Source organism: Strix uralensis, chromosome 8, assembly GCF_047716275.1.
Source record: "Strix uralensis isolate ZFMK-TIS-50842 chromosome 8, bStrUra1, whole genome shotgun sequence".
Lineage (NCBI taxonomy): Eukaryota > Metazoa > Chordata > Aves > Strigiformes > Strigidae > Strix > Strix uralensis.
The window spans coordinates 31085317-31102156 of NC_133979.1; the positions used below are offsets into that span (position 1 = coordinate 31085317).

A 16840-nucleotide genomic window follows, 5' to 3' on the forward strand; every position below is an offset into this window, starting at 1 on the left:
TAGATGGAGATGAATTTGGAACAGGGGAGAAAAAGGCTTTTCCAAGAAGGGGCATCTGAACCAAGAATCACTTTACTCTGTCTGTGCATCCCAACTTGCAGTCTCAGGCTCCTGCCTGAGAGCATGAAGTCAGCATTCAAGTTAATAAAGCAGCTCATCAGAAAATCTGTTTGCCAGAAACTGATGAGTAACAAAAAGAGCTTGGAAAAGGAACAAAAAAAGGAAAATAGAAATCACCACCCAATTAATTCTGTATTTCTTTTTATACTATTGAGCACAAAGCATTTCCTTAAACTCAGTAATCCGGAAAAAGGGTGTTACAAAAATCTACTTTATTCATTCTCTTTGTAAATATATTTGAAATGATCTGTTCCATTAAGGAGGAAAAAAAAAAAAAAAAAAAGAAGTAGCCCAAGGCTCAATCTGACAAGCATTTCCCAACCTGACCCCACAGCATTTCTCACTGAGGGCTGAAGGATCCTGTTCAGCAAGGTGTAACAGAATTAAAACTGCACAGAAAGTAGAGAAGCAACACCAAACAAAAAGCTAATGCAGCACAAGGCTTTGCATGCTATTCACTCGTTCTTCATTTTTAGCTTACCTTCCATGTAGTTGCTCCTTAAGAACCAATCTGCCTGATGACTGCTTTCAGTGAGTTTAAATTTATCACATCCGTAAGTATAGAGACAACAGAAAAAAATCTGATAAACTACCATGGAGGGAAAACCCACGTAACTTAACAGAGCTATCTCTGAAACCAAACATAAATCTCTTCAACAAACTGCATCTTCCTGCTAGTTTTTGGATTTCTTCTGTACCAACAGATAACCGTATATTTACATGCTACATTTCAGAGGTTCATAGAAAAAAGCTACTAAAATTCCAGCTGATCTCAGCATCATTCTGAAAGACAGTCAAATTCCATGTTGCAAAACCTGGTTGCAGTATCAATGCAATTTTTTAATGAGAAATTAAAACTTCAGACACAGGCCATCTTTTAAATCATTTATTTCAGTAGGAAAGATTTTTGAAACCTGTACTTAAATTCATTTAAACTAGCTTATGCAAACACACAATTTTCACACGCACACAGAGAATGAAGTATTAAAAAAGTTGAAGAAAAAGGCTAGAGGACAGCCAAACTGCACATCCCTCAGTGAGATCATAGTGCAATCCCTCCATCCCTATAATGCCTCACACCAGCAGGGAATATTAAAAATGGTTTGTGTTTACTGCATGACAACCTTGATCCCCCTTCCAGTGATGGTTGGTCCTTAAAGGATTATTATAAAACATATATATGATTTCCTGGTGCTTTTCACACTTCAGTACAGTAGTATTTGAATGGATATGCTCCTGTATACAAGGAGCTAGAAGCGCCTGTAAACAAGGCACCCTAGAACCCTTTATTTCAACATTTAATCAATTTATACTGCTTTTCAGTTGCATCTGTGAGCAGCTTTGGAATGGTAAGAAATACCTTCAGGAAACACATGTGAAGGCCAGAACCTACCCAAATAAAGAGAAATCAAACACACAAAGGAAACGGAATATTTAAGATGCTTTTTGTCATTCAACAGCAAGATCAGGCTAACAGCCGTAACCATGCCATGATCTGCAGGAACTTGTATTTCATTACATTTCATACACCTTTCTTCTTATCAATGTAACTTCAAGAAAACTTGTCAGCTGTGTTCTGCAACAGGCACGGCTAAGTAATTTGTCTTTTCTCCTTTGACCTAACTCTACTATTGTCTTTGAAGATTCTTAGAAAGCATAAGATCATTTTCAAATTATCCTTCCCTTTCCAACATCTGAAGTTATAAACACCATAGTAAAACTGCTATGTTTTTATAAGGATGTGTTCCAGGAAAACAAATATTTAATTGCTTAAGAACAACACATTATTTCTTTCATTTCTCCTTCCGAAGCTTATAAAGTCTTGCTACTAAAACAATCTCTAGCAGTTGTTTCAGTGAAGGACAGTACTCCCTACATAGTGTTGGCACTAGAAATACAATATACAAAACAGAGTTTATGGGATATTAAGAGTGAGTAAGATTTATCCAAGCCTTCTCTTTCCCCAAATAATGTTTTCCTGTAGCATTTATTTTACATTAGCAAGAAGCTTGTACGAAATAAATCTTCTCGTAAGAATGCTCTTCAATGTTTAAATCAAAATGGGAGAAAGAAAAGCAAGCTCCTTTCTAATAATGTGGCCTCTTAAGTTCATGTGGTCTAGACCATGACTTGGACTACCCTTTACAATTTTTCCCCTCTACTAAATCTATTAGAGGCACATCAAAATAAAACTAGATTAGTTTTGAAGAAGTCTCCGCTACTTCTGATAAAAGCTGAACAAGCCCAAGCTACCAAATACCTCTGCATTTTTCCTAAAAAAAGGCTATTCAAATGCAGAAAAAAAATACTAAAGCAACTCAAGCCACAACTATTTAACACTGACCAAAACAACTAACTTCTGCAGAAATGCAACGACTGTAAGGAATGTCAGCCCTCGGTACATCAAGGACACAGTATGCAAGTCTGCCATTGTGGTACTCTCAGCACTGAAATAAAGGAATTGGTCTTCAAGTTAATTATAAGGCACTGACAAAAAGTCCTCCTTAAATCCAAGCACTCACCCTCCTCTTGATGCATTACAAATGAGAATGATGGTTTTAAAAAAAGGGTAACCCCTACAAACAAATTCAACATCCACTCGTACGTTAAAAGAATCATACAGATTCTTGACAACTTTCCCAAGCCAAATCACCTCATGCACACCCCATGTTTAAAGAAAAATTTAAGAAAAAGGGCAATACTTAAATAATAACAGAACCTGTAAAACTTGTCCTTGTAGGGAGAATAAGCAATTAACTGATGTGATTTAATACCAGCCTTGGTGTTTTGATGCTTGTAACAGGCAGCATAGTACAGCTGGTCATGGAAAAGATTTGAACTACTAATGCTGGTGAGTTAGAATACCAAAAAAAAAGGACAAATAATGAAGAAAAGCGCTGCTGACAGAGCCAGAAAAAACAACATCCCCTGATTTATCTTGATTTGGACAAGATTTGCTACAGTTAACGAAAACCACAAGATCAATTTGCCTTTTATCAAAAGGGACCTCACCTTCTCGAGTGCCTTAGCATCACAAAAAACTGCAATTACTTCTGCCAGAAGGGAAAACATTTCCTTCTAACGTTTGTTATGTCCGATACCAATAGAGGAGGGCTACTGTTGAAAATGTATAAATGCAAATAAAGGGGGCTGATGTGGCAAGAAAAATTAGATTAGATGAATGTACTTCTAGTGAGGAAAAGATAACTAAAAATCCTGCTGTGGTTTTTTATGCTTTCTTTTACTCCCAGTATGTTTTCAAATATGCGTACTTTTATAAACACTTTTCTTGGTGAAAGTTCAAGTGCTCTGCAGTTGCATTTTGAGGAGAAAAGTTAATCAGCTCATTCCCCAAAAGAGACACCAATTCCTCAAGCAGGAGGCTAAAACATCTGCTTAACTAGGGGCTGCTTAACACGCTAGCTGCAGAGTGGACAAATAACGTCTGCCGTTAGAGTAGTTTCCTTTCCAGATCTTTAAGTAGGATACGATTTTCACACTAATTTAAAAGGGCTAACAGTAACAGAATTTTAAAGCTGGGTGCTAAAGCTCATTCATTACTTATGAGCATCCATTTAGTATTTGTAGTTTTAATGCCTGTAACCTGCACCTAAATACTTAATGAATCATAATGGCCCGAGTAATATTTCTCTGGCATGAAATGTCTGCAAAATGAAATATGTGTCTGGAATGAACTATGTTTACTCAAATTATCAGAATATTTCAAATATAAATCTCCTTATTTGCTTTCTGAGAACACTGGAATAGAAGTCAGGCTTGAAAAACCTAGCCAAAAGCAGTACAGATTAAGTTAGAGAGACAGAAGTTAGCAGTAAGTATTCAACAACCAGTGCAGTGTTACGTATTTTTAATGCACTGTACCAATTGCATGAACCAGACATTCCTTGTTGTTCAACCTTTCCCAAAACTTGTTAGTTTAGCTAACAAAAGTGGTTAGCAGTCAGCAGGTGATTTACATGTGAAGTCTTGCTATGAAGATCTACTCTGAATACTTTTTGCTCATATGCCTCCAAAACAGGGAACTGTAAGGGGCATCTTTAATTTCAAAATCAAACCCTTAAGAAATAAAGTGACAAATATTAGCTGAAGTATTTCAGCAGTTATTAACAAGATAAAGAATTAGAACAATACATTAAAAATAAAAACCAAAGAGAAACTGCAAACTACCTGAAGTAGTCTGGATGACAGTCTTACCTGAATACCACCAGCTCGTTGCTGTCCTTGTTTTCTCAGCACTGGTTTAAATTATTTAATTTTTTAAACCTCTTTTTTTAAAAAGAGCATTACTATGTTCTTTACAGTGTATTTGACTTGTCTGAGTTTTTCCAGAGCTTAACTGAGGCAGCTTTCCCTCAAGGAACAAAACCACCACCTCATTCTGAGCACCATTTATCTCAAAATATGCAACATTTCAGTATTCCTGTGTTGCCCTGTAGGACTACGTGGCTAAATAGGAGATAAACAATAGGAAAGTACTGAACTACTCATTGTAACAAGTGCCAATAATGTTTTTCATGTTGTCATTAATTACTCCTGTTATTCTGGCTACACATTTTAAGAAACTCCTCCCACAATATTCAATCTCTCCCACAAAAAACAGCGTATCTGAGAGTAGAAAAACAAGGAAGAGTAGGAGGCCTAAGAACAATAGAAGTTGGTAACAGCAACAATTCACTAAATCATGATTTGTGAACGTTTTTCCCCACCAACTTCCTACCATAAAAACCTAACTCAAAACATCTGGAAAAAAAAAAAAAAGACACTTTCTGACCTGGCTCTGTCTTTAGCAAAGCTGTGTGATGTCAGGCTGTGGCTCCCAGTTGCATGTTTCCTTTCACTAACGGAAGAACAGATACAGTTATGCTGCAATGAACGTATAATAGCTTATTTAAAAATTCAAAACCCACAGGCTATTATCCACAATGCTTAAAAAAGTACACACGTTGTTAAAAAACACTTAGTTGAGAAGAAACACACATTAAGTATTTTTTAAAATAAAAAAAAAACAGAACTAAAGTTGTGCAAAGTCTACTACGGTAACACTGCTGACTATGAAGATGTTGTCTTTACTACACACCCAACATGGGTAAACTTGGGAGATGGGTGAATTGCAGAGGGATTCAGCACAAGCAACCCCTTACCAAAATACATGACTTCAGGATCAGAACAGACTATTCATTCCCCATCAAAACAACAAAAAGATTGTGAAGGGACACAAATTCCCGTGGTACTTGTGGAATTCTGACAGAAGCAGACTTCTACTGTTTTCTTTCTACCAAGAGCCAATTCACAAGAACAATTCTTGGAAACATAAAGCAGCCTATTACCCTTCACTCTATATCACCAGGTGGTTGGGGTTTTTGTGTTTTGCTTTGGATTTTTCCTGTGAGATTGGATTATCCTTCTTTTTCGCCCCCCAGAAATCAGAAATTAATCATTTCTGTTAAGACATTAATTTCACTCTGGAAAAAAACCAAAAAGTGAATTTATAGGCTTCTACTCAGATGCAATAAACAAACCGTACATTTTCAAAATAATAACTACTAGTAGAAACCTTTATTAGATAGTCAGAGAACTCTGCCACAGACTGGTAGGTAGCTTGTTTCTTTTTAAAAAGGAGTATTCACGGTGGAATCTGCAAGCGTATTTACGGACACTAAACCACAATGTCAATGGAACAGTTAACTACTTTTTCACAGACTTCAAAGTTCTGATATCGGAGTCATATTTTGGACAATGTTTCCTTGCTTTACAACGATCATATTTTTGAAGATGAAAGAAAGACTAATCATCCAGGAAACTATATCTAGGTGACGTCAAGGAAACCCAAATAAAGCAAGAATCAAAGTCTTACGCATAAAACACACATATAAAGCATGGCTCCCTTTTTACAACCATAATGTTTTTCTCTGTGTATAATTTCAGTGACCAAGAATTATTCCTGTCAAGGATGGAATTTTGATTGTCCCACACCTTTACTCTCCTTAGGTTATCCTACCTTCTGATAATTAATTACTTGCCTGAAGATCAAAAGAGCTTCTGTATGTAAGGTCTGCTTTAGGCCATGTTATCAATACCACACCATGTCAACTATTTTGACCAAGACAGATACTAAAATCAATTATTGCCAAATGAGAACATGAAAGCTTGAAATTGTGCCTCTATCTTTTTAAAACGTAGATCTTAAGTGATATTATGAAACACCATACACTAACAGTGGTCCCTAATTAATAATTAACAGATATCCAGAGAAGTAAAATGTCTCAATGAGCTATACCCAGGTGGTGGGTTTTTTTTTTTGTCATTCAGCCTTTGTATGTAGGAGAGTGACAGGTGTAGAAACAAACGGGAAGAAAACACTCAGTTCTGACCCAACAGTGCTTTCAGCTTTGTCTCTTCCACACACACACGCTGACCACCCAAAACACGTGAACTACCTTTTTAACCAGGAATTAGGTAACAACGTACCAAAAAAATTTTTGGTGTGTAAGTGCTCAGCCTTTGTGCCACTCGTAGGGAATATGGCTCCCATACAGTACTAAGGTTTGCAAGCTTACTGCTGTTTTAAACTTGCAGTTGTTACATTGCTTATACTTGTAGGTCTGAGAGAAATAACATTGCTCCAGGTTAAGCGTGCCTGGGACAAGCTCCCATCGAGAACTCCTGGTATAGTCTAAACAACATCTCTAGAACATGTAGTACCTCTTTTTCCCAGTTTATACATAGCTTTTGATACAACGCTTACTTGTTTTCTTAAGAATGCCTAAAAAGGTGAGTTATTTTCAAAATTAGTATAAAGTTAAAAGAAACTCAAACTAGCTACAATCTATTAACTCAAGCACAGCACCGCCAGAATTTTCACACACACTATTTGGTGTTTCATGTTGTTTTTCCTTTCACTCTTTAAGGCAGTGGTTTCCACAGGTCAGTTCAGAGAATATAACGAAGCATGGTCCATGGCAATTCATGTTGCAACTCCATTTTTAATTTGGGGGACTGTACTCCCCAAGCATTAGTGGTTTTGTTCAGGGCTCCAGAGTTCAGAGATCAAGTTGACAGGCTCTGTTCTGGCACAGAATACAGCTGGCACATTTTTCATCAGGACCTCTTTCTCAATTATGAGATGGTTCAAACTGTTCTTTTTTTGTTTTGAATTAGCCTATTATTCAAAGGTCATCAAGTTGGCAGGAACCTGAAAACAAAAACATAAGTGATAGCAGGTTTTACTTTGGGTAGTAGCTACTTGCATTCCACCGTTTTACAGACTATCCACCTGTTTAAATGCACATCATTAACGCTAGTTCTGTCTCAAAAAAAGGAGGAGGAGGAATGAAATTATCATTCAGCAGTACAACTATACTTAGAGCTGTAGAAAACCCAGGTATAACCAAAATATTGAACTGCTGCATGGTTTATAATTTTATTATATGTCCGTAGATCTTAAAAATTTTGATGACATTTAAGACTTAAGTTGTCAGCAAAACAACCTTAACATGATAAATGTCAGCACCAAACTACACAAGCAGAACTTTCTCACTTGAGTCCCAGCTAGAGAATTCTTGGCACACAGGTCAGTGATTGATGTAGGCCCTCTAGTATTTTTAAGACTAATTAAAAAAAACAAGGCATAAACACTTGCCTGGGCTTTTCCCATAGGACACCTGAATGCCTGCTGCAGACATCAGTCCCTTTCGTGAACATTAAAAGCTAGTTTGCATAACATTAGTTTATATCCCCATTTTCTCCCCATCAGGAATTTGTGTGACATCAAGATTTCCTGTTTACTCAGATTATTAAAGAGCCATCACATTCCTGATGACTGTCAAAAAATACCCAGTCTGGTCAGATTTGAAGCAAGCATTTCTTGTTTTGCATTTACCATTTACCTGTAGAAGCAAGAATGATGATCTGGGCTAAAGTTCCACCATTAAAATGAAAAATAATATTTATTAAAATAGTTCTCAATATTATTCAACTGGGTAGGGGTTTATACTCTATCGAAAGCACTTTTAAACATCCAATCTTTCTTAACTGGTCATACTGTTAACAAGAAAACAAGATCTTCCATTCTAAACAGTACCATAAGGCATCTCTCCAGGGAAAGCACTGCTCAGGAGTCAAATCACGATCAAGAGAAAAAATTTACAGGCTCTTTAATTTTTTTACTCGTTTGGTAAACCAACCTTCGTAACCTAATGTTTGTGTGAAACACTGCTTCTTCTATGGGAACAACTATGCTGCAAGAACCCATATAGCACAACTACACATGCCAGAAAACAGAAAATACGCAACAAATTATGGTAGCAGGGGTTTGGGCCTTTTAGTGGTAGGTTTTGTTCGTTAATCCTCCCCTCCTTTTTTTTTCCTTTTAAAATCTCCTATACTTATCTTCACTTTGCTGTCATATTTTCCACAGGAGGCCCCGCCAAGATCCTTACGCCTGCTGCTTTTGCACAAGTTAGGAGCCGAATGCTTTAAACAAGTTTGCATTAAATAGTATTGTTAAGCCTTATTGAATAAAAGCTGTCCTTGGAGGGCAGTTTTCAGGCTTGCCTGGAAGTCACCACTTTTCTTGCAAACTCTTTGCCACTATTTGCTACTATTCTCACATTCTTCAGCCAGGAACACAATTTCCTCTCTGCACTGTCTCAAAAACTTCCACGGGAGCTTCTGCAACCCTCCTTACTCCTTAGATTTCTCTCAGAAGCAGAACTGAACAAGAAAGCACAAAAGGATCTGGAAAGGTCCTTTTGTTTCCCCTTAAAATACTTTTGCTCTGGGAACTCCATAAACAAATGTGCAAAGGAAAAGGGAGATTTCAGGAAGACAAAGTGGTAACTTAAAAAGGATTTTGCTGATGAAAAACATCAGTAAGAATTTATATGGGAACTGAACTTAATAGAAGTTGGAGTGGTCTTTTTTGATTAATGGAAAACTCTACCTTTGCTTTCAAAGTCTGCCAAAGGTACCCAGGACTAAGCTATTTTTTTAATACACTTTAATGCATTTTTAATACAAGCAACAGAAAACATGCATGCCCAAGACGTGACAAAATGGCACTATGGAAGAGTTATCTGGAACTGATATTTAATGTTACAGTTTTCAGCTTTCTATATAACTGTAAAATAACCTTTTTAAAATTGGCAATGACAAAAATACTGCCACTCGGACAGATCTTTTAGAGCATTCCTTCAATTTCCCCGATTCATTTAACTTAGCCCCAAGATAGCCCTAAATCTTTCCTCATTACCACAGAAGCTCTGAGGACTTGTTTGCAAAAGGACAAACAGGAAAGCTAAGGCAAATCAATTAGCATGTGAAATCGATGTCCAGGCAGCTCAGAGTACATGTTTTTCATACAAAGCGATCAGCTGCAGCTAGGTCATCTTGAAGACCTGTCACTTCTGAGCTCTTAACAGCTCATAGTCCTTTTCAATGTCTTGCTCTCACCTGTTGTCTGTTGCTTTGGCAGGCAGCACTCAGGTGTTTAAACCACAGCATGGCATTCATTCTGTTTCCAGCTTGAAATTTATATGAATTTCCTAAGAGAGAAAGGTAGAGAAAAAACTGATAAACACAAAACATACTATATACTTGAATCCTACCCATATTCAAATAATTCTAAATTAAAACAAAATGAGAAGATTTAATAGCAGAAGGTTCTTGTAACTTCTCACTTTGTCTGGCACAGGTGCAACTTAATTATTTGACCTAGTGTGACAGAAGTTTCAGCTTTCCTGTCTTCCCTTCCAGCATTCTAGATTTCAACTAACACCAGCATCAACTAGGAAAGAACAAAAATTTTCTTGGAACCATACGACAAATATGTTTAAGTTCATTTCCATTATTGCAATTTGATTATAATATCACTTAATATTTTTTTAATGAAGTGCAAGATAGCACTGAAATGCACTCTAGAAAGCTAAATTTGAAAATATTTGAAAATTGTTCCTAAACATATTGATACATTTCAGACTAGTATTTTCAGTGTCTGGTTGTTATACAGTGCTTGCCTGGGTTCAGAAAGGCCAAGTATTACAAAAACATTTCAGGTTGCTGTTGCTGAGTTTAAGTTGACAAGCATTCATAATTTACACCACATATCAGCGGTGCTAGAATAGATGCTCAGGTACTAAGAATTGAAGTAGACAAAGTAATAAATGATGCTAAGCTGCATCATCAGAACTTCTAATGATGCTCTTTCTGCATAGTTTGAACTGCTATGGAAAAGTAACAATTTCTTCACAAGTTTAAACCAAAACCAGGGCACTATGCTGGTGTAAGGGAAATCAAGGCTTCTCTGCAAAACAGTCAAGATGCCTTAGGTTTTTTTTCCCCCGGTAATAGTGCTACATTTGAACAGATGGTTTGGGTTTTGTTTTTCATTTGTAGAGGGGACTGGTCCAGCACCTAGTATTAGCTGAATATTGAATTTTTTTTATTGTTACTTACATTTTCACATATGTGAAAAATGCCTCTGAGTGGTCTAAACATAGTTTAAAAGAATGCAGACGAATACTTCCAATAAAAATCACAACCGGAGTTGTTAAGAGTTTGGAGAGTGCTTAGAACTTAATGAAGACTCTAAGGATTCTCCATGGACAACTGTTCCCATAGCATTCTAAAGGCAAATATGACATGTTGGAGAGCAGCCGAATAAGTAAAAGGTAACATCCTTCCAGTTTCATCGAGTTGCTTATGAATACCTCAGCAAAGCAAATATTTATTCTGGGAATTGCTGCACTCTTGGTGCTAGCATTGCTCACCCTTCTCAGAATCAGTCAATAAGAAGAGATCTGGATGCTCAGGGTCATCTGCCATCATCACCATCCAGCCCACCACAGACACGTTCTTACTCGGCGTGGATTTGAACTGAAAATACAAGCAGAGATGTAAACTAAAGTAAAACAAGAAGCTTCAGCCAGACTGACTGCACTGCACAGACCAAGTATTCAAAAGGGCAGTTGTTCTCAGTGACACTGTTAAAGACACAGAACAACTTCAAAGGAAGCATAACACTCCATAAAATTAAGAAAGTTTATGAACTTTATATGGAATTAGTAACAACAGAACTTGCCACAAATGAATGATACTCAAAACAAATTAAAAGGAATATCAATCTCCAAAAATGTGTCCAACAGACATCTAGAACTGCATGGTATGAATACAATAGCATTCCTCACCATATGTATGAATACATACAGTTCATACATACTGCATATATGTATGAATACTATAGTTCAAAAAAGTGCATTAAAGAACGCAAAGCTCATCTCTCCACTGTTAACAAACAGAAGAATTAAACTTGTCTGTGCCATAATTATTTGAAGTTAACATGCATTAATTATTATAATAGTCTGTAATTACACATAACAAGTCCTGTGGACAAGATAACGCAACTGTGTAAATATTATGACCTGATGAATGAAATGGAACCAGCGAGGGCATAGATTCAATAAACATGCTCATCTACCAACAAGAAGTTTAAAACAATGGGGGTTTCCTATTCAAGGTGTTACACAGACATATAACTTAGGCCTCTTCTAAGCACAATACCTGTCTGTTACATTAGCCCCTCTTGACAGCTCCTTGGTCCCACTCTCCTTTTCATTGACCTGGTCAGTATTATTTTCTGCTTCTCAGGCTTCTCCTCTCAGTACCAGGCTACACGCCCATTAAATCCAACTCATTTTCAACTCATTTCACATAGACCCTCACAAGTCACCTCTCCTTACTTGCTCAGGCAGTCCCATTCACTCCCCAATACCTAATTCATTCAGTTTCTCTCAAGTCTTTTGCTGCCAGATCTCCTCTTCCCACATTCATAGGTCAAACAGACTTTTTCATCAATCCTAGCACTCTCACCCTCTGCCCAGAAGGTCCAACTCTACTGTATGCTGGTCTTTATCAGGTATGTTTTTCTCCTGTCTTGTGAAATCCCTATTCTAACCTCTTTATTAGCACAGTAATTTTGACCTCTCTTTAATTACATAATTAGAAACGATAAAGCTAAAACTATCTCAGGGATGTTTTAAGTCATTAAAATGAGTTTATAGTTCTAGAAAACTTTTAATCTTCATACTAATTCCACATAGAAGATTTACAACATTAAGCATCAAGCGTCTTTTGTTTCATCTTAGAAATACTGCTTTACCATTACAAATCTAGAACTCTGGTTCAGCAAAAGGAAACATTACTGCTAATAAGTTTGAGGGTATCACAAGCAAAGTAAGAGTTTATGAGAATATTCTCTATATAGGAACATAATTAATTTATAAATAAAATTCCATTTCAAGTCTAAAGCCAGTGATTCTATTATAGAATTATATTATAGATTAACTGCAGACCTTGAATGTCCAGTTAAGTTTATCTGTCTGGGACTTGTGCAACAGGCTATGTTTTAAACTGAGGTTTAAATTACATTAGAACTTTAAGTGAACAAATGTTAGACCACTATTTGAAACAAAAATATTTTAACCGAGTTCAAAATAATTCCAAGTCCAGTCTCTCTGTATCTTATAAACTTTTGAATGCATCATCTGTGTACTGGCCTCTAAGTTGCTATAGTTACACTTGCAGGAACCATTCCATCACAAGTTCCTACCAGTCATGTTCAACTGACATTTATGTAACGTCAGTGGAAATATAAAAGCTTGGAAAATTTGAAGGGATGCTCGTACAGATAGCTTAAGCGTAAAAGTGATGATGACTGTTCTTATGTAAGACCCGTCTGCCAAACTTCAAGATGGATGCCCTTTTTTTGATATTACTATGGATAAAACCATGGGAAAAGACCATTCCTCATAAAACCTGTAGAAATGCATACACTAAAGTTAAGTAACAATACTGCCTTTGGGAGGGGGACAGATTTGGTAACACCTCATAAGAAGACAAAGTAAATGATAAAGCTCTATTAGATAACATTTCATTACAGTGAGGGCCAGACAACTTCCTTCCAAATAGAAACTAAAATTTCTTCGAAGATTCCAGTCAGTAATGAAAAACATTAAGGAATTTTATCTGAAATAAGGAATAAGGACAGGGAAAGGAAATAAAATAAGGACATAGCTCATGAGTTCTTAAAAATAAAGGAAGTATATATTCAGGACTTGCTAAGACCCACTGAAGACATCGCCTCAAAAAATAAGATGACAAAACTTACACTTAAAAGGGACCTGAGAAATGCAAATTTCCAAGTAGCCCTACAAAGCATTAATGGGACATTTTCAGAGGTGAAAATTTGAGTCACAAAGCAGTTTTTAATAGGTTACAGATTGACAATGCACCTCTTGAACTGCATTCATTTCTAGAGTTTCATGAAAATAGCACAACTGTACTTTCCTTAGTTATATTTCATAACAGTAGGTATACAATATGTGAAATTACCATGCAATCAAAACTGCTAGAGCTTGCTTGTTTTTTCATTTTACTCAAAACAAGTAGTTAATCACAGCACTTCTCTGAAAAGTAAAAAGCTCCACACAAGGGAAGTGTTTCCTGCCAGCATCAATCCGTCATCACTTAAAACACATGTCAGTTTTCCATCCCTGTGCACGGCTGGATTTGTATTCCACGTTTACATAGTCCCCCAGGGCAGTTCATTCTCCACTGATGCACAGAGCCTTGCTAATAGCAAGTCTGCTTTGTTAACATGAAGGGAATGAAAGCGTCATTGTAATTTAATGTTCCTGGTTCCTCTTTGCTTTTTTTTTTATACAGGCCACTGGAATGACACTTATTATACACATTGAGAACTACACAGCTCTGGTGCTAGGCTTCACGTAACTAAATTTTTTGGTGGTTGTTGTTCTGAGCTCAAAGGCATTTATACATAAATCTTTGAATCAAAAACTCTGAATTAATCTGTGAACAGGCTTTTCACTCCAACCTTTTGGCACCTACAAATCTCCTCCTCCTCATCTCCTGTTGAGATTTTAGTTTTCTAATACTTAAATCATTTTCTCAGTGACTGAACATACTTCCTAGAATGACAGCGTTCTTTATCAGGGTATTTCAGTGAAAGTGTCTGCGCAACAACTACCAAGTTTTCTAGAATGCCAATAAATGGGTCTAATTCTGAATATAACGTGCAATGGAAGGCTTGGAATGAACAAGGGTTCATGCTTGAGCATGAAGTCTCAAAAAGTCTCTGCTGCTTTTCCAAGTACCTACAAACACAGAAAAATCTCTCATGCATGCTATGATGTCCCAAAAATTGGCAAGATTCTTCCAGCCCAATCACTATAAACAGTTTTTTTATAGGTATATTCACATTTTTCAGGGTGAATGCTTTAAGATGAATTTTAAGTTGGCAATTTTTATTATTATGCTTTTCTAAAGGTGCACAAGTGCTAGTTTTATCACAGAAGCTTGTTTGTGGGTACCATTTCAGCATAGGAGATAAAACCTTAAGCGTTCTACACACATTCCTCTCAGATTCTCCTGTACCACATCTCTGAGCTCTGAAGGTCACATGCTCACTACAATTTTCCATTACTGTAGTAATAACTGAAACTATTGATCACTATTTCAAATATAAAGCTCATTATATTTAGTAGTCTTTCTTAGTAGATGCAGCACAAGAAAGTCTGTCACGTCCAGGTATCTACAGCATCCTCTTCCTTTGGACTAGATTCACATCTACGATACACACTATACTGGATACCCTCCTTTGACCACAGTCATGAGAAGAAAAGCGAGCTTGCCAGTGACTAAAAGGGAGGAGATATCTTGCCCTTTTTGTTGGATTAGACTGGGATTTCTGTGAGGTAATTTTCCGAAGAGGTTGGCTATTATAAGCCTGGAAGCGCTCTGAGTGTTGGCGCATTCCAAGTCCTCAGTCTCAGCTGCCTGAAGCAAGAGCAGCAGCAGAACGGTCAAAAGCATGCCTGTAATCAAGACACAGTTACCATGAGAGCTCTAGCCAGGAAACTTTATATAGCAGACTTTTTTTGTTGCCAGCGTGACTTTCCATGTCACAGAGGCCTTGAGAAAGGAAGCTGAAAAGACAGATGTTTGCATGGCTCCAGAAGATGCTTGGAATATTTTACCTAGGTAAATCTCAAATGTATCAATCTTTGAAAAAGAAACCTGTCTCAAAAGGAGACAGCATCATTCTTTTTATCCATTTAATGTGGACAGCAACAAACCAAACCTAGATCTAGCCTCAAATCTCTTCATTTTGCAGAATGGACATCTTTGGAATATCACTGGACAGTGTTTGTACCGTGAACGTATACTCATGCGCTAGCTATCTACAGATGGCCAACCGTCTACAGTTTACTCTCTTAAATTTCTTTCTGAAAATGCAACCAACTGGGAATTGAAGCATGACACTTGACAAGCCATCTTCACAGACTCCAGAACAAAAGCTGAGGCTTTATATGATAACCCTGTAGGGAAATGGATGGAAACCTAAGCCATCAATAGCTAGGCTAAAAGCACAACACAGGTAGACTAGCTGAACAAAGTTACTGACCACCTATTACCAGGCTGTGTAATAAACTGGAGTCTCTCCCCCTATTACCCCAACCTCTGTCTCCCGCAGCAGTTACCAGGTTATTTTCCACCTTAATTTCAGCATAAAGAGTATACTCTGCATTACAATAACCTCCGTAGCAGAAGTATGTGTGCATTCACTGGAAGCTATTTGTTTAAATAAAAGACAATCCAAACTGTAGCTAATAGGGATTATATTATTTTAGCCATAACCGCACCTGGGAAACCACATCAGAGACCTGAGCTTCATAACATGCTTTGCATTCACAAACAGAACAAAATATGTTCGCTGCCCTAAAAAGCTAAAAGCAAGGCATCAGCTGTGTACAGACAAACCCAAGGTTGCACTGGATAGTTCGGTCCAATTTCATAGAGCCAACTGATAAAAAAATAAATCTGCTGTAGCAGTCATTGCCTTTTACTACCACCCCTCCATCTCCCTCTCCTGGGAACTGCGTTGTGCAAACTCCACGCAGTATTTGCAAGCCATAATGCTGGCAGGCTTCTGATGGGTAATCCTGCCAGCATTATGAACCTGAATGTCTCCTAGTCTCTATCTGCAAACTTTTTTTACTGGCCTCTTGGCACATCCGTGGACAAATAAACACAAGAACATAAGGATGAGAGACAGATTTCTTAGGCACTAGTCTCTGTTCACTACTAGTTTAGTTGTTGTAGGTATCACAACACATCAGTGACTTGGAATATTAAAAATCAATTCAATAGGTTCAGAAAATAATTGTTGAAAGAGCATTCTTAATGGATATGACTGCATTTTAAGACAAAAGTAAAGCCTTTTGCAGTAACAGAGACTCGAGAGGACCAGATACCAGACTTGAATGTTTACATTTGTTACCTTTTTACTTCATTTACTTTTCCTAAAGAAAGGGCAAGACCATTTCAATGATTAAAGCTGTTATTCTGAAGGAAATGTATAAGCAAATTCAATAAACTTAATTTCCAAACAATAAAATTACCAGCTATGCAATTTTTCCAAGTTCTCTAAACCCATATGTTATTTAGATTGTTTTAAAATATTTATTACAATACTGAAAAAGCTTCTGATTGTCAAAGGTTGAATGATGGAAGACTTTACCATATTTGTACCTATTCAGACAGTGGACAAGAGAGACTTACAAATGCATAGTCTATTCTTAAAAGAAAACAAAATGCAATTTTGGCATAAAGCCTGAAGGCATCA

The 16840-nt window shown here is 37.0% G+C and overlaps 1 protein-coding gene across 12 annotated transcripts in view; it reads right to left on the reverse strand.

Annotated features, from left to right (window-relative positions):
• Window positions 1-992: 992 nt before the first annotated feature.
• The window catches only part of RALGPS2 (Ral GEF with PH domain and SH3 binding motif 2), a 131447-nt gene continuing 115599 nt past the window's right edge, over window positions 993-16840 (reverse strand). For all 12 annotated transcript variants that reach the window (XM_074876991.1, XM_074876986.1, XM_074876997.1 and 9 more), the window contains 3 exons: window positions 10908-11013; window positions 9592-9683; window positions 993-7333 (listed from right to left, as the gene is read on the reverse strand). In XM_074876991.1, coding sequence (XP_074733092.1) covers window positions 7304-7333; window positions 9592-9683; window positions 10908-11013 — 228 coding nt within the window. In that variant the 3' untranslated portion in view covers window positions 993-7303. The remainder of the gene's footprint in view (window positions 7334-9591; window positions 9684-10907; window positions 11014-16840) is intronic.